Below are 23367 nucleotides of genomic sequence, written 5' to 3' on the forward strand. Positions count from 1 at the left end.
TTCTCTTTTGTGCACCACTAGATTGAACACATTTAATCTTGTAGTCTGAAAAATACAGAAACAAAAATAAAAAGAAACACAAAAGAATAAGGGTCATATATAGTTATAATTATTAGAAAAACGCTGAAATTCATAAAGAAAAACATTAGTAAGACAGTCAAACATACTAAACTCCAGGTTTACGTTTAGACAAAGATTGTCAGAAAGTTATCCTAAGACCTAGGTCCATCAGCACATAAACACGAATTCATAAATATCTTTATTGACTTGTTGCATTCTGATTGGTTGAAAACCATATGAGACCAATCTCAAATCGATTCAAGACTGGCTTCAATCTATTTTAGGAGAAATAGTTTTCAGTCATTGCAAAAGTTTCATTAAGGTGTTGCTATAGTAGCTGTATGCAAGAAGCAATGCCAAAAAGTATTCCAAAACAATTTGTGATCAACAACACATATTGTAGTAGTCTACATACACAGTGATCATTCTGTACTGGTACACATACATAATATATAATCAATTGTAAACTGTACTGCACATTAAACTACTAAATGTTTAGTACTGGGCTAGGCCTAGACTAGAGTACCTTAATCCTCATCAAATATCTGAAGAATGAGTTGTAACCTCAATTTTGACCTCGGGACTTGAGATGAGCTAACAAACTATACGTCATCAAAATAGGCATATGTCTGAAACTTTATATGCATGCCTGGATGCGAAGGCAAATTCAAAACGACGGCCTTAAATTAGGAATAGTCCACTTCGTTATTCCAGGCTACAGTAGCGTTTCAGTGTAGTTACACTAAACTAGGTACAGTATTTAGGCCTAACGTTATTGTCAGTTCTCGGATAACAACGCTAACGTTAGGCTTAATGCTAATACATTGCAACTGAGGCCACTAACGATAAGCCTAGTACCAACCATGCTCACATAAACTTGTTCAATTCATGTACTTTTTCAGACAATCCTAAATTGATTTTGTTGATTTTTGATTTTTTTACAGTATCTTTGCATGACCACGGTGCCACAATGTATACTTAATAACATTAAGAATCACGTTGTCGTATATGTCGAAGTCTTACACAATTTGACCTAAAACGTTGAATGATCGCCTTTAGACTGCTCCGAGGGCCCGGCATGGCCTAGCGCGTAAGGCGTGCGACTCGTAATCCGAGGGTCGCGGGTTCGCGCCCGCGTCGCGCTAAACATGCTCGCCCTCCTAGCCGTGGGGGTGTATAATGTGACGGTCAATCCCACTATTCGTTGGTAAAAGAGTAGCCCAAGAGTTGGCGGTGGGTGGTGATGACTAGTTGCCTTCCCTCTAGTCTTACACTGCTAAATTAGGGACGGCTAGCACAGATAGCCCTCTAGTAGCTTTGTGCGTAATTCCCAAACAAAAGACTGCTCCGACCAGTCAATTGATTTCCCAGCTTTTCGAAATGTGATAGAACACACTGATCTGAATTTATAGTCGCAAAATAGTTGAATTACACCGAAAAGTTTGTCGTAATTGTCCCTATGCTCCTGTCTCGAATTATTGGTTCATCTCATAAAAAATATCATTGATTGTTTATTAATGGGGATAAAACAAGGGTGCCTGATCTTAATTCACACTTAAGACCGTGCACCCTTGTATTTATCCCCTAAGTAAATCTCAGCTTGAAATCTATTTATATTATTATATAATCACAAGGGAATACATAAAGGCCCAAATATTCTGATAGGTTATATGTAATCTATGAACGGTGGCATTCCTTCCTAAATATTTTCTTGGTATGATAAATTTCAAAACATGTATTTACACATAAAGGAGGTTTTTTTTTGTTACAGCAAATTGTTTGAAACCCGAAACAATTACGGCTCAGATAAACTGCAGTAAAAACACTTATAAAAATATTACAAAGCCCACATGAATAATGCAATACTAACACAAATAAAACTAAAAAACAAACGAGACAATAACCCAAATATAACGTACGAAAACAGAAGCCGATAAAAACGTAAAACCACGTCTCTGAACATATTTATCACCATTTCGTTTTACTTATGTGTCTGTGATATAATACTCTTTTATTTTTCTGTCGACGTGACTGAATAAAGCAATAAAAAGTAAAACAACACAGTTCCACTGCCTATAATTTCTTATAAATATCCAAAACAGAAGATATGATTGAGAAAACCATTTCATCTTCAAAGTCAAACATCATAAACTACGATCAACTTTTACCTGAAGTTTTATCAACATTTTTACTACCCTTTACAGTAATCTTTCACAAATCAACGACCTCTTACTTCATATACATAGTTTAGTAGTTTCTCGAAACGTTAGTCACTCACCGATCCACAGAAAACGGTTGTTTTTTTCAACAATGCAGATAAATGCACGGCACATTAAAACAATTCCAAAAAAATCGACTAAAGTTGAGTGTGAGAGTTAAGGGCATGATAGCTAGAGGGAGAACTCTGTGGTGCTTCTCTTCCCTTGGTGTCCTAAGCACGTGCTTATTTTGCTTAACAGCTAATCCAGGGTTGCCTCTTGAGTTTACATTACTGTCACCAAACTTTTGTTTTCACCCTTGTGCAAATTAATTGAAACAAATGGTCATTTTACAATATTTGCAGCATGGCGGACAGTGTAGGCTCGCTGGACCCGCTGATTTTCTTTAATGGTTATTTTGTCACACAGACGGCGTCATTAGCTGTGTTTTGCAATACGGTCGATCTATTTTTGGGATATATGACGAAATTTTGAGGAATATTACGTCATTCGAAATTGCGTTAGAAGGGCAAGGAGGCCAATCAAAAAACAACTTCTTACCAACTCAATGAAGAAAAAACAGCATGAATGGGGTCTGAAATATAAGAACTGGACGCAAGAACAATGGAGGAAGGTGTTATTCAGTGACGAGACTTGTTTCTTCGTACAGAGTCAAAGAAGTCTGTATGTTCGCAGATCTTCAGGTGAGAAACTTCGAGAATCTCACATCAATCAGTTCGTAAAACATCCCTTGAAGAAGATGTTTTGAGGCTTTTTCAGCTACTATGACGTAGGAGGCTTACATATCGTAGAAGGTATGATGCAAGGACCACAGTACATCGAAATTTGCAGAGAAGAGTCGTTCCAGAATTGAAAAAGAGATTTCCAGATGGATCTGTCGTTTTTCAGCAAGATCTGTCTCCTGCCACACATCGAAACTTGTGAAGAATTTTATGACTACAACGCGAATAAAGGTGCTGGACTGGCCTGGAAACTCTCCGGACTTAAATTCTATTGAAAATCTTTAGGCAATTTGTAAAGAAAGACTTCGGGGAAAAGACTGTACTACGAAAGATAAACTAATTGAGGCCATAATTGAGATGTGGTACCGCAATCCAAAAATTAGTGAAGATTGCAGTCAACTCGTGGACTCGATGCCAAAGCGGATTAATGGTTTTCTGAAAAATAAAGGCGGTCATAACATGTATTAATTTTTGAGCAATTTTTGGATTATCAGAAATAAAACGCAAAAAATTGAAAAAATCGTAATTTTCCGTCTTGTTTAAATTAATTTCCACAAGGGTGTACATCACTGTCGCCAAACTCTTGTTTGACGTTACTGTCACCAAACTCTTGAGTTTATTTTCTTCTACTTTTCTCCTTGTTCTTGTCTTTCTTTTCATTTTTTGTCTCATTCTTCCAACATGATCGTTCTTTCTTCCATAATTTCATAGTTTCCAGCAGACTTTTACTCTTTCTCTTTCTGTTGTGGGTTGTCATTGCCTTGAAGCTTACTGAAAGTTCTATCTTATTTTCATGAAAATAATATCACTTCTGTCACTACTGTTGTGACATATTTCATTACTGTGCAAGTCCTTTGTACCAAGTTTAGCCCATGAGACAATAACAAGTTCATTTGCTCCTTCACTAAATGTTTTTTACATACAAATTCATTTCATGATACTCACACAGTATGCACCAACATTTCTATTTTCTTTAATGATCTCAGTGTGGAACCAATAGTTCTTTAGGTACAACATCCACTTCATGATCTTCACACTGTCGATTTTACACTTCTGGATGTATGCAAGATGAGGAACTATTTCCTGTAGGGGTAGTTCGGGGATTTTTGGAAGACAAATATGATGGCCAAAAACTTTAAATCAGTCACACAGTAGAACTTCTCTCTATTCAATAGTTTCTTATTGGCATACATTATAGGAAACAGTCCATCTTGTTCTTGCAAAAATGCTACTCCAATTCCATTAGTCTGAATGATGAACAGTTTATTGGAATCTAGCATTCTAAAAATTGCCAAAATTTTTAATTTGTTCTTCAATGTTTGGATTGCCATCTGATGTGGCTATTCCCGTTTTACCTTCTTGGGTTGACTTTTGTTGGTCAAACTGGTCATTGGCGCAGTGACTTCAGAGTAATTTGGAATGAACTTGTTATAATATCCTGCTAACCCCAGGAGAGATCTGATTTGTTAGTTGGTCGTCAGAGCTGGTGTATCTTGGAAATGGGTTAAATTCTCCTTTTCCATAGCTATGTGTTGGCTTCCACCTTGCGTTCATCAAAGTCCTTACATAGTCTGAAAACCAGACTTGCTGCCCTCACTTGCTTGAACAGCTTCTGAGTTTTATCAGGTAGTCTTTCCATCTGAGTTTGTGGGTGAGAATGTCGTTTACATAATGCTCAATGTGTGTGATTTTGTGTAACAACATCCTCATCACGTCGGATCCCTTTGTCACTCAAGATTTTGTTTGGAAAGTCTACTCTGCAGAACACTTCCAGGAAAACTTCTGTTACTCTCTCCATTTCTATCTTTAACAGTGCTATGGTTCCTGTTAATGTGTTGCTTAATTGATTGTTGTCAACACATACCAGTTTCCCTTGTCAGACAGAGGTGCTAGTCACCTGATCAAGTCCAGAGCTGCTATGCTGAACAGCTTTTCTATGAGAGATGTCTCACCCAGTGACACCTTTTTACTTTCCCTATAGTCCTGTCCTTTGGCAGATGCCACATAATCTGCAGAATCTGGTCACATCTCTTTAACCTCTGACCAATGAAAGTTGTTGATGATTCTGTCTACCATCTTCTTTGCTTCTATGTATCATCCCATAATCGAGTTATGAGCTAACTTAATCACATGGATTCGATATACTCTTGGTAATATAATATATTTAACTTCCTCAGTAGAACTGTCTTGATAGATCTGGTATAGTATTCTATCCTAGTCCATTAAGTTTCTGTCCTTTTGATATTGTGCTTGACTTTCTTCCAGACAATGTCCAAAAGTCCATACAATGAAAGGTATTTCTCCTGTTCTTCCTTCAATTCCTTTGGACCCATATTCTGGACATCATTCTTTAAAACTTTCAGGGGCATGATATTTTGCATGCTTTTCTTCTCTTAAGCTCTAATGGTGACTGAAGATGCTTCATCGGTCTTTTTTCTGTCCAGTTTCTCAAAACATTTACTGCCTTGTATATTTCCAATTACCAATTATATTCAAACAGAAGGCATCAAAATCTCCCACGTGGTATGGAATGTCCACCTTCTTCAGTAACTTGATAGCCCTTCAACAAGGCCAATTTTAACTTGACATAGCACACGACATCTTCTGACATTATGTCTACATACACTTGTAGGATTTTTCTCTGAGAAGAGGGTTGAAACAAACTGCCCAGTCGCCTTTATCCTATGTCTAATTTTGGGCAAACCTTTCATATTTTATAAGAAAAGCATAGATGTTGTCCTTCTGTTCATCATACTTTGGCAGCTTGGGTCAGCTGTTTCTTACCCCATTGTCACTCTTGGCTTCTCTTTCTTTTTGTTGGATGAGCTTGACAATCTCAACTTGCATTTTTATTCTCTCTATTTCCACTCTCTCTTCTTTGTTTCCTTCTCATTTTCTGAGCTTGTGTTTCATGCTCATATTCTTATTTCAGTCTTATTTTGTCTCTTCTCTGTCTCTCCTTCTCCTCTCTCTTCTGTTCATACTCTTCTTTCTCTGGGTCTTCTTGTTGTTGAACAAACTTTTGTTGATTTATATCTTTGAGCCCATGGTTATATAGTGTGGTTGTGGCCTCTACAGTATTTTCATCACCTTTAAGCTGTGTGTACATAGGCCTTTTTACCATTGTTGTTTGTTTTCTTTCACTGTAAATCCTAGATGTCTCACCATTGTCAGATTTTTATGGATGAATTCTTTACAGTAGGTTTCTGTAACTTGTAGGCGATATATTTCAACTATAAACAGACAGCAACACAGTCTAGTTGTTTTAAAACATTATATCAAAAACAAACCAAATTTATACACAAATGTTTATTACACTGTTGGCTACCACAGTTGTATCCAGAGCTTTAAATAATTTTTTATCTTTCGTCAAAGCCCATGCAAACAACTTCAGTTATTTTGTAACACAGCTGGAGAGACAAATCACCCTTCTTTACTCTGTTATTACAATACAGTCCATGATAGTTTCACTTTAAAAATCACCACTATACACTCTATATTACTAAATTCACAACCATACGTTCTAGAACTAGAAATAAATAACGATGTTTGACGCATATTTATACCCCAATAGAAGTTTAGAACATTTCGCGTAGTACTAGATATTTTGATGCAATAATACACGATACAATAATAAGTGTTAGTAACATAATACAATAATCTCACGATTGTAAACAATCGCTAATTCTTAAGAATTAAACTATACAACCTAGAATTGATAAACAGTTACGTCAACAAACTTTCTATGTCACTTCTAAAAATAACTAAATATAACACCTGTACAATATAATCTATCTAAATCGTAATGCTTACATTAAATTGAAACAAAAACAATTGTATATGTTGTTACGGATGTACTGTTATATATACATTTATTTTAATATCTGTGTTTATTTCAGTTTAAAATATAATTAGAAATGCATGTAAAGTATATTGTTAAATGTGTATTGCCAAAGTTTTGCCTGTTCTATAAATTTATAAAAGATTCTCGAGCGTAAGAATCATCAATGTAGGATGTGTGTATGTAAAATACTGGTGACTGCTACCTGAATTTTCGAGAATCTTGGCAAATGAGTATAAACAAACGATAGTCATCGCAACACGAAGGGAAACAGTATATTGTTAAGTACTACAGTCAGTATACTATAAACCTCGGAAACTATAATTGTGATAAACGCTTATTAATCGGAAAACTACAGATATCTGACCAGAAACGTTTATAGAATTCAAACATTACAAACTCTTAACTTCAGAGAATTAATTTCCCTGAGAACATTAAATATCTTCGTCGGTTAAAAAATTTTCTTGTAAGAAGCATGAGGCCAGCCAAGAATATACAGCTAATTATCTGTTCCGTCAAAAGAAGTGCCTCTGAGTATCAACATGGGATTAATTCACTTTTCCTAAACCGTCGATAAAAGATTCAGTTCCAGACCAGATAAAAGACTTAGTGTTGCCTGTAAGTTTGTAAAACACTTCTATATAAATCATTATTTGTAATAAGTTTGTTTTGAATTTTTTGTAAAACTACACGAGGGCTATTTGCGCTAGCAATGTAAGTTTGTTTGTCTTTTTGGAATTTCGCACAAAGCTACTCGAGGGCTATCTGTGCTAGCCGTCCCTAATTTAGCAGTGTAAGACTAGAGGGAAGGCAGCTAGTCATCACCACCCACCGCCAACTCTTGGGCTACTCTTTTACCAACGAAAAGTGGGATTGACCGTCACATTATAACGCCCCCACGGCTGAAAGTGAGAGGATATTTGGTGTGACCAGCGACCATTTTCAATTACGAGTCAAGTGCCTTAACCACCTGGCCATACCAGACCTTTATTTGTGTGTGTGTGTGTTTTTCTTACAGCAAAGCCACATCGGGCTATCTGCTGAGCTCTCTGAGGGGAATCGAACCCCTGATTTTAGCGGTGTAAATCCGTAGGCCTACCGCTGTACTAGCGGGGGTCCTTTATTTGTAATAACCGTTATTATAAATTATATAGTTGTTCGTATATTAAAATATATTTGTGTTGAGAAAGAAAATTGTAGGTGTCAATATTGTCGGCAAGTATCATAAATTTAATACATATTGACATTTAATTAACTTATAAATTAAAATTAAAATTTCTGGTTATTTGAAATTGTAATGCATAACGTACGTATCATAATAAATCAGAGACTCATCCGAAGCAAATTATAATATGTAACAATGTACAACAGTTATAACCCTATCGCTGTGCTTCACGTCAATGTTTGATGGTGTCAAAGCATAGATCACCTAAATGCTGGGTCAGAAGTTGCATCACTTGTTCTTTAGTCCATCCATGTCAGGCAGTGAGCAACTTTCTGGAATGTTCGGTGAAATGATCCTACTCTTATTTTGCCATTCCCTTAACTGTTGAAGGTGAGTTCTGCATCACCTTTCTTACAAGTCATTGTAATCTTAATATAAGCATCTCTACCTTGAAACTATGGTCTTTGCAAGACTGAGCCATTCTTACTGCTGTGAATATGGAAGAAGAGGGACTACTAGTGCAGGATCCCATGAACTAGTGCCAGATCTCTGCTCCTAGGTTGCAAAATGGCAATGTATCTGTGGTAGCCTAGAGAGGCTCAAAACTTTCCCACAGCTCACTAGATTGTATTTTATGTTCCACCTGCTGGTAAAACAGTTCCTGTTGATGGATATCATGTACAAATAGTATCTCCAGTCTCTCTCAGTTGATCTTAGACCTAAGATCTCTCTCCATCTCCACTGACTGAGAGTTCCTCCTAATCTCAAGTCTTTCACCTTGTGGAAAATGCCATTTCCTTTGGTGCAAAGCATTAACTTAAAACTATAAAAGTCTTCAAAAGTACAGGAAAATACACTATAGACAGGAAAAGAAACAAAAATACTTACCTCTACCATAACAAAATCTGTAGTCAAGGCACAAAATATATATCTTTTTATATACTCTGTAGTGTTTTCATATTAAAATATTTCACCCATGGCAAGAATGAGTTGGATCTGCAGAATAAAAGGGAACTGCCAGATGCTGTAATGTAAAGTCAGTGCCTAAATTTGTGCACAGTCTAATTCAAAACAAATGTAAATGTGTCCTTCAACAGAGATTATAATAGCTTACTTCAGGTTGCAATCTGTATTTGTATGTTTACCTTAAGTGATTTGATGTTTTCTCTCTAGAGCAAAAGTCCACTGCTAATTCTTTATGAAAATAATCTAGAATAATATCACTAGTATGTTCTTTAACTACTTTTATGTGTTATCTTATTTTATTGTAATCTGATCATAACTGAATCACTTTCAACTCAGTTCCAGGGCAGGTTATGTCATTGGAGTATAATCTGTCTCACCAACAGGAAACAATGCTGTGTGTTTTGATAAAATATATGTAAGGTTACAGATATCTTTCCTGCAAGAAAGCTCATGTGATATTCTAGGAAAATAATCCAGTTCTATGTATAACTAGGATAAGAACTTAGTTTTCCTTTGATTGAGTTTCTATATTGGAATCTATACATAGTATATATGCATGTACATTTTGAAACATTATACACATTAATTAATTGGATAGAAATACTTATCAAATATGTATGCTAATTCAATGACAGTAACATTGGTTTAAATAATTATCTGAAATTCAGACACTTTGATATCTGTCATATAAATTCAAGTGTCTGTAAAACATGTTGTGAAAATGCCACATTTAAATTTACAATAATCTCACACAACAAAGGATAGCAAATGACAAAAATGAACAAATGAAACAATATCATTATTCACTAACACTGTTTCTGATTTTCTTTTACTCACTGGCCAGTAATTATTTATTTTAAAACTGAAATTGGCTGCTGAGACTGGAGAGAAGGAATTTCTCAAAACATTCTTTCTCAATAAGAACAGAGGAGATAATAATGAAATATGATACTTTCCAGTTAAACCAGATTACTCATACTAACTTGTTGAAGTATATCTCAATCCTTAAAAAAAAATGGTTTACCCTCTTCCACTGAGAAGATACAAATGTAAGTTCAAGTTGGTACAACCTTTCATGAAATAACCATTATAGTACATAACCTTTACCAAAAGAAGAGTATTAGTGTATATTTATGATCTTTGTTCATTCATCAAGCATCCCAGAAAATCAGAACTACTTGCAGAACACCTGCATAAAAGTTTAGAAAAAACTCCCCTGATATACATTCTACACTAGATGCAGAATATGATATTAGTATCATCACATTTGAATATTATCTGGACTTCTTTGGCAGTAAAATAGTTTGAAATGGAATACAGTTAAACTTTTAATGGTGTTAAATCTAACTGAATAAGAAACTAAAGTTAAACATGAAGCAAAGCACATAGCTAAATTAATCTTAATTTCAATATTATATAGAAATTGAAAGTTTTGTGCAGTTACAGACAGTGCATTCAAGTAATTTGGGTTTTATGTTTTAATTTATAATATCATATATTATATATAATCTCATTTATATGTACCTGAAAAGGAAATAAAGTTGTGCACATTCTAACAAATGCAAAAATACTTTTCATCAATTGAGATTTCATCACAAAACAGTGCAACTCAAACCTCCTGTAGTAAGTTTTGCAAAATTCTGTTAGACATTCATTGGGATATTACTATATATTGAAATAATGTAACTCCAAAATGAATTGCCTAAATAAACATGATTAAGTATATGCACATATATGATGAAAACTCTGAAAATCTAAACCTTGTTTTATTTTTTCATAGCTTGACTTTATGATATTAAAAATAGTTGTAGAGAAGATCTGTTTGGCATATTCTACAAACTGAGTCAAGAATCTCTGAAATGTATCCAGATTTTGAATAAAGTAAGTAGTTATATGATAAAAAGGTGTTGTATTATCATACTAATATAATATAATAAAATAGCATAACATAATTTTTGGGACAACAACAGTTAGTAGCAAAATATATTTATATGATAATATGATTCATTTTAATTAAATGGAAAGCTTTCATGTAATAGATAAACTCCTTTGGAGTTGTAGGTTTCTGTATTATTAAAAGCTGAAATAACTGGCAGTATGAGTTTTGAGGATGACTGCAACAACTAAAATATTATGAAATTAGATGCATGAAGTACCAGCCTTAAGAATAATTATATATTTTTTAAAGTTTCAACTTAAAATATTCTTTAACAAATTAGTAAAACAATATAATTTTATTTTATAGTTTATGTAAGAAGGTGTATGGTGGGTTCACTTCAGGGTGACCTTAGGGTGAGGCAAGCACTTCTTAAGGCTGATCCTGGTCTTTTGATTTTTTTCTAACTTTAGCCAATAAACAAGCAGACTTTCATTTTATATTAAGACTTTACTTACCCTTTGTTAAAATTTAAAAAGAATTTGAATGGACAACTAAACAACACTAACCTAAGAAGTTTTCATTATGTTTATAAGGCATTTATATATATCAGGAAATAACAAATATAGATGTTCAAGCAACATGCATGTATAAGTTTTTGTACTACATTTCTTATTTATAATTGTGATATCTTATATTTGTATCTGAAAAATACTGTATGGTTTAAAAACACTCTAAATTTTATGTACAGGTAAGCTTTACAAACAAGCTTTTGTACATGCTTTTCTATGTGCCACTTATGTTTTCCAAAAAAAGGAAATGCTAAGATATATAAATACATATATAGCTTATGAACTTTATATTTTAGTTAAGTTCTGCTTGCTTAAATATATCATTTAATACATCAATGGTAACTACTCCCCCCCCCAAAAGTCTTTATTTCATCAAATTTCTTGTTTATTAAGTACAATACTGTAAGATTTTAATTAAATTATTCTTCAATAAAACTGGTATGAAAGTTGAAAAGTTAAAATAAAGACCTGTTGTTATTGTTATTATCAATAAAGGCATCCAAAAACATAAAATGATGTTGTTGCTAACATTGTACTCTAAAATGAAAGCTGCTGTATACTTACTAAGACTTGTTTCATATCATATAGAATTGGTAAACTTATCCCTACGTACCATTGCTCCCATGTGTGGACACATTGGATAGAACAATGTGGCTTTGCTACAAGAAAATCAAATAAATAAACACATATACTGTTACTAACAAAGGGTTTGAAAGACAGTGGGCACTTTTTGATCCACTGTTTTTCATGAAAATAAAGACTGATTGGCCAAAGAGGCAGCCAACTTTAGCCCTATAGCTATACCATGCAAAGAATATTATTGAGCACAAAGTTAAATTTCCTGGTAGAAAAATTCATGAGTTTAAAAACAAAACAAAAAACATGTATAGTTTGTTTTGTTACTAACTTCATAAACCACACAAACAACTTATGCATTGTGCCCACTTTGGGGATTGGACCCCTAGTTTTGGTTTAATAAGTCCCCAAGCTTACTAGAGGACACAAATGTAAATTACCCCATATAATATTTGTGAAACTCAATAACCACTTACTTTTATGGGTTCCCTTAAAGAGATATTATTACACAAACACTACACTAAAAATAGTACAGATCTTTACTATTAATATCAAAAGTGACAGTATATGATGTAGTAGTTTTATATACTTTTTTCTTTTTTAATCATATTCTGATGTTGTGTCCTACAATGTATGGCTCTATTAAGAATATAATAATATTTTTTAACAATACATCTATTGAAATTACACAAGGCTGAACAGATGGTTGAAAACGATAATAATCTCAAACTATTTTGAGGATGTTTCATTCAGATGGAATACTCTTACTGAGATATTAACATACAGCATTTTCCTTCAATACAGAAAGTACATGTAGAATTTATGTCCATTTGATTTATTCATATCTTTTATTGGTCTATTATACCTGTAAAAAACAATTATACGAACATTTTGTTGTTGTTTTTAATAAACTTTACACTAGTTAACCAATAAGTTCGATAAAATAGGCCCAAAAATAATAAAATGTCTAAAAGTATTGTTTTGCGTACACTATAACATGAACAGACAAGAGAGATTATAGACCAAAAGATTTGATATTATGGCCTGTCTGTATACAGTGGCGTGTGTGAAATTTGTTTTACGTTTTGCATTGATGTTTTATCTGGAAGAAATACAAAAAGAAGTTTCAAAATTTTTATAATAAGATATTATTATTGTATAGTTTGGCAAGCGAATCTATGAGTGATATTTTATAAAAGAATAATTATTAATACTGTTTAATATAATCACTGAAATTATAACTTGTTTCACATAAACTTCATTATGATAGTCGAATGTGAATGAACATTTGTATTCGTCAAAGCTTAATTTAGTTATTTTAAAGGAAAACCTGATTACACTTTCATGTTTAAACGCAGCTGGCATATTGCGTCAGTGCCTTCATAATCCTTGAATGATTTAATATGTAGTTATCTGGTGTCTTCTTTTGCTAACAAATAGTTCCCATATCAACGATTTTTGATAATGTTTTATAAAAATGGTGTGTAATATAATATTAAGTTGATATATTACACTCAAAATCAATTATACAATAAAAATATATTAAAACAGTCGATCTTTCTTCTTCAGAATATAATGCTATTTATTAACAATGTTAATATTATTGCGCGGTAATTTTGCGTTCTATCTTACACCATGCCGGCCTTGTCTGGTTTTGCTTGATATCGCTAGGCTACTGTGTGCGTTGTTTCTGAATGGGGTTGGCCTGACTTAGGTTAGATCATCCGTAAATGTCGTTAGCCTCGTGTTTGAGTGAGTGAATTTTTTTACATTTTCGGGTTTGGCCTTCCCTACTCAGAAACGAGTGGACGATAAGAGTGCCATTTCAACCTAATCATGAACAGCACACTCGGATACGTGGCGTAGGTAATGTAACTAAAACTAATTCTTATTTAGAATACGCAGAACGTAGTATTATTACTACTAGTAACACTGAATAGTGAAGGTATGCTTTCTCTGTGTGATCGTGGCTCGTGGGAAGTTTCGTGATGTGGAATCGTACATTTAAACGAAGTGTTTTCATCAAAATGTCTTTAACATTGTTGTTATTGAGGTTAATATTATCCTTTTTATTTAAGATAAGAAAAATTATTATATTAGAGTAAAATTTAATTAGGGAAAGGTATGTTTAGTTAAATTACAAAATGAACATGATTAAGAATGCATTATTTAGATCTAATGAAATTAATTTTGAGTAAATTAACTAAATAAGTTGAATTAATAATAATATTAAAAGGTCTTTATATTATAAAATTTATATCGTAAATGCGTGTTTTTGACTTAGAATAATTTAGAATAGTTTTATTGTTTTAAAATGGTCATGTAACTTTGCAACTATTCGAAGCCAAGTTAAATTGGATATGTTGTTGCTCGTAATTGATAAAACTGTCAGGTTTATTTATTGAAAGGACAACATTATAAGGTATTCTCCTTTTGAATATTGTTAAATGAAAAACAATTCCACAGAGAAACACCAAAATAACCATTTCTCATCAAAGTAGAACAAAGGGTTTTCGTGCTCAGGTCACATGAGGTCACACATTGGTATACGTGGAGTTGTATTATTATTATTACTATTGTACATTCAACAGTTACAAAGTTTGATAAATAACAGTCGATACTTTTAAAAATTTATTCATGTGTTAAATAATACTTATCTGTCTCTGTGACACGATTAATTATATACTGTTGTGCTGTGTCTCAGAAGACATCGTCGAAGTAGGACTCATTTTGTTTGAACGTTAACCAAAATATATAAATCATATCGTATATAGCACGGACATTATTTAAAACCACAAATATTTGTACTCTTAATTGTTTTAAGAGACAAGGCCAAGTAATATAATACCGTCTTCGTTTATTTTCGATGGTAATAACTGTATTGTATGAACTTTAATGTATATTTTTTGTTGGGTCAATTAAATGTATTTTTGTTTGTTTTTGTTGCTGTTCTAGGTTGCCATATGGAATTCAGATTAAGAACCAATTGAGAAAATAAGTAGCACGTACAAATTAGAAAAATTACAAATTGTCATAATTTGATTGTTCACCACCATTTGTTAATTCAGCTAATTTAAACACTAATAAATCAAGTGAGGAAACAAACACTACTTATAATTATATGCAAATGTAAATCTTTTAGACCAGTCAGATACATAAAAAAAATTGAAACACATGATTGCATTGAGCTGTGAGAATATAACTTTAAGTTTAAATTATTTTTATTTAAAATTAAACTTTTCCTCATGAATGTTGCTCGACCACCACGCTTGAACTTGCATCATGCTAGACTTAAACAAGAACAGAGCTTTGATAAGCCACAAGACAAAGGTGGAAGTTATAGTGGAAGTCTGAGCCCTAACCTCCAACCTCCAACCCCACCAACTCTTCTAAGCACACCAGAACCTTTTGCAGCTTGTGCTGTTGGTAACTACATACTTTTTGAACAGTTTGATGGAACAGCCTTGTTTCGCTGCATAAATGCAAAAACAGAGGATGAATATGTGTGCAAGGTAAGTGTATAAAGACTTGTATTTAAAATGTAGATTACCTGGAGTTTGAAACAAAAATTATTAATAGATAGTAGTTTGGCTTCATGTGCCAGTAGGAAATTGCATAATATTGTGTGTGTGTGTGTGTATATATATATATGTTGTTAGTTAATGCATGTTTTGTTAAGACATTATTCATTTAAATTAGGATTGTATAAACTTGGCTTAAATAAAAACCTTTTAGTTAGCTTTGAGTAACTGTTATTTTTCTAAACATAAGTGTTGGTTGTGGCTTTAACTATAAGGGTTAATGTTCATGCCAAATAAGAACAAACAAATATGATTTGTATTTATTTACTGTTGAAAATGAGTAGAAAACATTTTCATAATTTTTTGCAAAGGAAATTGCATTAAATTTTCCAATATTGTTTGTTGTTTTCAAATTGCTATGTTTTGTTTCATTAATTAAAACACACAACTGTTTAAGGCAGTTACTATTTAAACCTTTTTATTGAGATGAATACTTTATGAAAGTCTGAATTATTTGTGTTTTTTGTTTTCATAAAAATATCATTATGAAACTATTTATCAGAATTACTAGTTTCTAATAATATACAAAGAATTTTACTATTATCTTAATGCACCTGTCTAAAAGTTTGTAACTTTGCATAATTTAATTCATTCATGTCAAACAATATTCAACACCAGATTTTAGGTTATAATTTGATTTTACAAAATACTTGTAAATTATTTTGACTGTATTTTCAGTCTTTCAGCTACTTTAAGAGATAACATGGCAGAAATGTAAAGCATATATAGTGTACAATATGACAGTTTTCTTCAATGTGTAAAAAGGTTTCATTCATCCCTTAAAACCTATCGATACATTTGTAGATGAATACATGCTTATTAATCTTATCCTCAATAGAGTAGAAACAATGATAGAGAACTTTGGTACACTGGAAACATGTTTGGTATAAAGTTCAAGGACAACTAAAACATTTTGCTGAAATTTTTGTGGGAATGATACTGCTGAGTTCTTTTATTACATAATCTCAGAAATATTATAATGCTGTGATATTTGTATGGTTAACAAATATATCAAAATGATCAATCAGTGTGAACAAAGTTCGAATGCTTCAGGATCAGAACGTACATATATACTGGTTTATTATTCTTTCTAGACAGTGATGAATATATGAAATGTATAAAATTATTAGCAATAAAAAATTCATTTTCTGTGATTTGACTTACTTGTATGGAAAAATATGACTTTGGAAGAAGAGTTTAATTTTGTAGGAAACTTACCCTACAAAGTCAAGTAGGCTAGTGGTTAGTGTATATGGCCAGTAAGTGAAGCTATACTGTCATGTTGACATTTCATGTGTATTACATGTTCATAAATGATATAATAATAATATATAAATCAGCCAAGTATTTTCATGGGTTTCTTTCAGGAGAAACTTGTATCAATACCTAAAGTATCGAACCTTATTTACTCAAACTCTCACTAACACTTGCTATCTCATATGTTCTTGAGTGATACATCTTCAGATGTATTCTCTGAGAGTTGCTTTCATGTAATGTCACCCGACTTGCCTTCTCTTATTTTAGCAAATCTCATTTTTATTGTACTCTAAATTTTATTTTCTTATACATTTATTGTAACTACTGAACAAGATAATTCATTACATATAATGAAAGAATTGTGCACTATATTGGCATTTCCATATATAACATCCTTTCAAAAGTGACATTTTGTGTCTATTGATGTTGTGAAATTATTATGTAGCAGAGGGGGTAATCTCACAGCAACAAATGAAAAGTGTTAATGTAAAAAAAAAAAAAAACACATCCTTAAGATTCAAATACATTGCTATTCAGGGATCAGCATTAGCACATATTTATTTGGACAAAATGTTTGTGTAATGCAACTAAATGTAAATAATTTTACTACTGGCAAAAAGAAGAGACATTTGCCATCTATGTATTCTTGTATGACAAAAGGTATGCACCCATTTCATAAATTAAATTATTGTATTTATTTATGTTAGTTTAAACAGAGGAAAGAAAGATGACAAAATTACCTCACACTGGATAAAATTGGGTGGTACAACTGTTAAACCAGTATATTATTATACCAACACTTAATTGGATCTTATGTTCTTAACATAAATTATATTATTACTAATAGTTAAAAATTAGAATGACGTTAAGGAAGGGGCTAATAATCTTCCATGACTTTATTTACAATTTTTATGCACTATAAATAAAATTCAAATTAAGAAATACCACATTAAGTTCTAAGCCTTTTAGAATCCATTTAAAAAAATATTTTTATGTGGCTGGCAGATATCAAGAAAAGCATAAACTATAAATAAATTTTGAGTTGATTTATTATATGGAGGAGTTGGATCTTGAACTGGGTGGGGTACTGTAATCATTGTGGTAACCTTGATTTATAAATAATGTAATATTTGAATATCTTTCTTTTGTTTTGTCATATTAATTACCAAATTATGTAATCTTCTATAGAGTAGCAAGAATTTAATGAATAATGAGTTATACTCTGATTAATTATGTAGGTTTCTTGGTTTCTAAGAATTGATTTGATGATAAAATTGTTGAATCATGTGTTTAGTCATTCACCCAAACTGTTGTTCTCTCCACTCTAGATTTTAGCCATCACTTCTTTTTAAGTGAATCATACTAATTACTATTTTTTTTAAGAAACTTGATAGCTTACAGTGCTAAAATGTGTTTTTATCCCTGCAGTGGCAATAAAACAGCCTATTGTGTCCCTTTGTTTTGAACAACAGGCTAACTCGCACCTAAAGATTTTCTTAATGTTAAGAGCATATTGCCTTGTATAGCATTTTAATTTCTAATCTTATTTTTATGAGGTGATGACACTACAAAAATATGCAGATGTGATTAAGTTTTTATTCTTCTTACATGTGTTTGTATATTAGTGCATATATTTGTATTAATGCGTAAACAAATGTGCAACATACAAGTAATAGTGTTAAAATTAACATGTTATTATACACACTGCATTATTTTATTAATAGCATTGTCAGTGATATCTGAATTATTTTAGTAAGATAGTGAATATAAAATGTATGTATATACAATTTTTAATGTGTGTGTCCTTGACATAGTAAAATTTTACAGGTAGGATCACCAGATCTTTGAGTTATTATATTTCAACATATTTTGTAGATGTAAAGATAAAATAATTTATTACATAGGTATAGATAAAGTATTTAGTATATAATTTTTTAATTACCCCTAAAACTTAGAGCTTTATGAAGCTAGCAAATAATACAGTGGTGCAGGTGAAGGATTCTTTATCAACGAATTGATTTTTGTCTCTGGGAAAATTTGCTTAATATAATTAAACAGTAAATTGTTGAAGTGATACAGCTATATGCACAGAAAGTATTGTTGGTGGTTAGCTATTAGACAGACACTGGATATTGTGCCATTATGTACTTTCAAAGTCTTCCTGGGTATTATTTGCAAATCACACTAGTGCAAGTGTGTGTGTGTATAATCATAAAAACCTTATAATCCAAGCGCTTGTTTTACATTTTGTATTAAAACTACTTGAACCTACGTTGTTTTTTGACATCATAAACATGTATACGATCAGCCCCCGGAAGATGAGGAATTTATATTGTGGTAAAGTTTGAGGAAATTATTTTTGATGTTGTGGAACCACACCATTTGATACCTTTAGTGATTGGATATGTTGATATTCCGCCTTCTCTTGCGTGAATGAAACTAGTAAGATCTATGAAAAGGAAATCACTGAGAGTGACCTTCCTGTCTATATACAAGATATTTATATATTCATGTAATACATAAGAATACGTTTTAACGAAGAATACATTAAATATTTGTGTGTACGTTTCTATGCCGATATTTCCCTGGTGCTGGACTAATATATAGAAGAGCTTCAAGGGGAAATATTCGTAGTTATTTCTGTCGTATCTGTCTCTGCATCGCGAAGTTGTTGTAGGGTAGCCACATAATCACTAAAAGGCTCTGAGCACGTGATGACGTCAGTTCTTGGTTATCGATCTCTGTTTTTGCTGAAGGAAGATTAACAGTTGTCGACATTTTACACGAATCCCGAAGAGCAACATAGTTTAATGTATAACAAAATAGCAGAGGTGAAGAGACCGTCATACTCTTGGGAAATTGGAAAGGTCTCTTATGATATGAAATAGTTAAGCTTGAATAGAATTGCGTGGTAGTATCGCGAACACCAAATTTAAAAAAAAACTTTTGTTTCGAATCGTTTCTCGGTTTGCTACACCTACCTTTATATTAACAGGTTTAGATATGGCGAATGAGGTTTACTAAATAATCAGTTATTCTTATGCCAAATTTAACATGATCCAACTAGAAACTGCGATACCCAAATTAGACGAGTTTTGTTACGTAATGTATTTAACTTTTTCTTTCTTTTTTTCTGTGTTGGATATTGCCCTTCTTTCATTTTCGGCAGTGACTAAGATTAGTACATAGAATATGTTACTAACAGGACAGGTTTATTCACTATGAAACATAGGAAATAATCCATTACTAATGTTTACTGAATGTGTTACCACGTCTGACTGTACATAGAATATGTTACTAACAGGACAGGTTTATTCACTATGAAACATAGGAAATAATCCATTACTTCTGTTTACTGAATGTGTTACCACGTCTGACTGTTCTAGAATTGAGTTAGTGAAATTAAGACACCACTTCTGTGAACACGTTAAACATGATTTTACTAATTTCTTCCAATACTTACAAGGCAACACATCCCTTTTCTCTTTAAAGAAAACGGGAGCACTTAAGATTTGAAAACCAGGGGCGTAGATCCTGGGGGGATGGAGGGTATATATCCCCCATTCATTATAGGTTGGGGGTATGGTGCATACAATCATCCTCCCCCCCCTACAGTTTGGTCTGTTGAATTGTTTTATTGCATCACAGGCCTACAAATTGTGTGTGTGTTCTTGTGATTCTCGTGTTTTTACCAGTCGAATTACATAATTAGGCCTAGATGTAGGCTTTTTCAGTAGCCGAAATGTGCATCTTTAATATAGGCGGGCTTCTAAGCTTTTTGATCTAAGCGATAGTTCGTAAGTATCAGTCAGTAGGCCTAAGTATACATGCAAGTATCGTGGCAACAATATTACTCTGTGACTGCATGTTTACAGCTTTCAGGTTCACGTAATCAGAGATTACCAATTTGCAAATTGAACAGTCCACATAAGTGGTTGCAAAAATCATTCCCCCCCCCATCGGGTGTAAAAAATCTACGCCCCTTTTGAAAACAGTCATCCTTCGAGATTAGAAAGACAAGCTCGATCGTTCTTTTGTTTGTTGTTAGAACATGATTATCAAACTGTATGCTCATTTCTTCAGAGTAAAACGTGTTTACATGCAATATACTTACTTGCTCGGTAGTTAGAACATAATTACGCAAAAAGGTAATCCATCTCTACGTGTAAAGTGTATTTGTTCAATAGGTCACTTAATGTATATTAGTTAGAACATGATAGCGGATGTAGAACGTGTTTGCCCAACATGCCACTCCGTTTCCAATAGAAAGGAGTATTATATTCTGGAAGGTAATGTTTGCTGAAATTCGCGCAAAGCTACTCAGGCTATCTGTTCTAGCCGTCCCTAATTTAGCAGTGTAAGACTAGAGTGAAGGCAGCTAGTCATCACCACCCATCGGCAACTCTTGGGCTACTCTTTTACCAACGAATAGTGGGATTGACCGTTACATTATAACGACCCCTCGGTTGAAAGGGCGAGCTTGTTTGGTGTGACGGGTATTCGAACCCGCGACTCTCAGATTACGAGTCGAACGCCTTAACCCACCTGGCCATGCCGGGCCCTAGAAAGTAATACTGAACTGAATTTATTGAAGTTTATTAAGTTTACATTGGGAATTTTAGCAATGAACTTTATTTTTCGCTGCTTTACTTTACATCGTTGAGTACTAGCAATAACCGCAAACGTTTTAGCCGTGGTCAACATCAGAAAAATTGATGTTTATAGGGTAGTTAAGTTCGTAGATATTATCTTCGTTTATTATTGAAAAGGTTCCTATTTGCAGTGATGTCGAGAAAACCCACTTGTAGAGAAATATATATGTAGAAACGGCTCGTTTGGGTTGAGATTTTTTTTTTTTTTTTTGCGTAGAGAAGTGAACAACGTTTCGACCTTCTTCGGTTATCGTCAGGTTCACAAAGAGAGAGGTAACTGACCGGAAGCTGACCACATGTTTGAAAGGGGTTGTGTAACTGAGTGTCGTAATGTAGAGGGCGGGCTTAGATGTTTGAATATATAATTTTATATTATTTATTTTATTATTTTTAATATAGGTATAAAGGTGTTCCTTTGTATTGGTTTATTTTGGGTTTATGTTGTTGTATAAGTAAGGCTTCTTTAATTTTGCGTTTGTTTGTGTTTGTTTCTTTATTTAGTATTTGAGTGTTTTCTATGGTTATGTTGTGTTTATTTGACTTGCAGTGTTAGAAAACGTGTGAAGGTGACTTTTTGTGCTTAAATCTGGTTTTCATTTTTCTACTTGTTTCTTAATATAGAAGTCGTGGTAGTTATCACATTGTATTTTATAAATAATGTTGGTGTAATGTTTGTCAGTGTAGTTTTTACATAGTATAGAACCTCAGTTTTATGCCTGGTTTTTGAATAAATTTAGTATTAACTGGAATGTCATATTTTGTTGCTAGTTTTTGCCAAATGTTGGTTATTTTTCTGCTGATGTCGGGAATATATGGTATGTAGCAGTATAATGGTTTCGTGATTTTTTGATTCGTGAGATATATTTACTTTTGTTGTTTGATTATGCTTTCTGTCCAGGTGTCTGTGTATAAGGTTTTCTACGGTTTGTGGAGGAAACGTATTGATGTTGATGAAGTATTGTTTTATTTTGTCTAATTCATCGTTAATTTTATCTGGTGAGCATAGTTTTATGGCTGTGTTTATTTGGTTTCTTAGTATGTTGAGTTTTTGTTTTGTTTCATGTGCTGAGTCCCAAGGAATGTATAGTCCAGTGTGGGTAATTTTTCGCTGGATTTCTGTTTTAAATTGTGTATTGGTTCTTGTGATCTTGAGGTTAAGAAATGCTATTTGGGTAGTTTTCTTGTGTTCACTGGTAAAGTTAATGGTAGGGTGTGTGGAGTTAATGTGGCTGAAAAAAACTAAGTGTGTGTTCTGTAGATTTGAATCCCGCAACCGTGTCATCTACATATCTGTACCAGTATAGTGGTGAATGTAATGCTGTGTTAATTGCTTGTGTTTAAACTTGTGTCATAAAAATATTGACTGGAACTGGTGATACTGGGTTGCCCATGCTTAGGCCATTTGTTTGTATATAGTTGTGGTTGTTGAACATGAAGTTTGTTTTCATCGTGGTGAATTCTATGATGGTTGCTAATTGGTTGTTGGAAATGTCTATAAATGGGTTAGGGTCTCGGATATAGAGTTCTAAGGCTATCTTGCAGACTTCAGCGGTTGGAACTTTTGTAAAGAGGGATATAACATCGAAACTGGCCATTAAGGCTTTATGATTGAGGTGATTAAGATTAGACTTGAAATTAAGAGTATTTGATGAATGAGCTAGCTGATGTTACATATTTGGAGAATGCCCATGCTATGTATTTACCAAGATTGTAATTAAACGATTCATATGTGGACATTATTGGTGGTAATGGACATACCTCATAAACCTTTTTGTGAACCTGACGATGACCGAATAAGGTCGAAACGTTGTTCACTTCTCTACGCAAAAAAATTTCTCAACCCAAACGAGCCGTTTTGACGTATATATGTTCCTACTTGA

At 33.0% G+C, this 23367-nt stretch overlaps 1 protein-coding gene across 3 annotated transcripts in view; it reads left to right on the forward strand.

Moving 5' to 3' along the window:
- Nucleotides 1-8014: 8014 nt before the first annotated feature.
- LOC143223334 (tribbles homolog 2-like) overlaps nt 8015-23367 on the forward strand; it is a 32743-nt gene continuing 17390 nt past the window's right edge. Inside the window, exons 1-3 of one of the 3 annotated variants that reach the window (XM_076451205.1) lie at nt 8015-8397; nt 10754-10854; nt 14953-15509. In XM_076451205.1, coding sequence (XP_076307320.1) covers nt 15243-15509 — 267 coding nt within the window. In that variant the 5' untranslated portion in view covers nt 8015-8397; nt 10754-10854; nt 14953-15242. Of the gene's footprint in view, nt 8398-10753; nt 10855-13530; nt 14051-14952; nt 15510-23367 lie in introns of those variants that run through there. The other 2 variants (XM_076451203.1, XM_076451204.1) reach the window with 2 other exon arrangements.

The sequence above is a fragment of the Tachypleus tridentatus genome, chromosome 8 (assembly GCF_004210375.1).
Source record: "Tachypleus tridentatus isolate NWPU-2018 chromosome 8, ASM421037v1, whole genome shotgun sequence".
Lineage (NCBI taxonomy): Eukaryota > Metazoa > Arthropoda > Merostomata > Xiphosura > Limulidae > Tachypleus > Tachypleus tridentatus.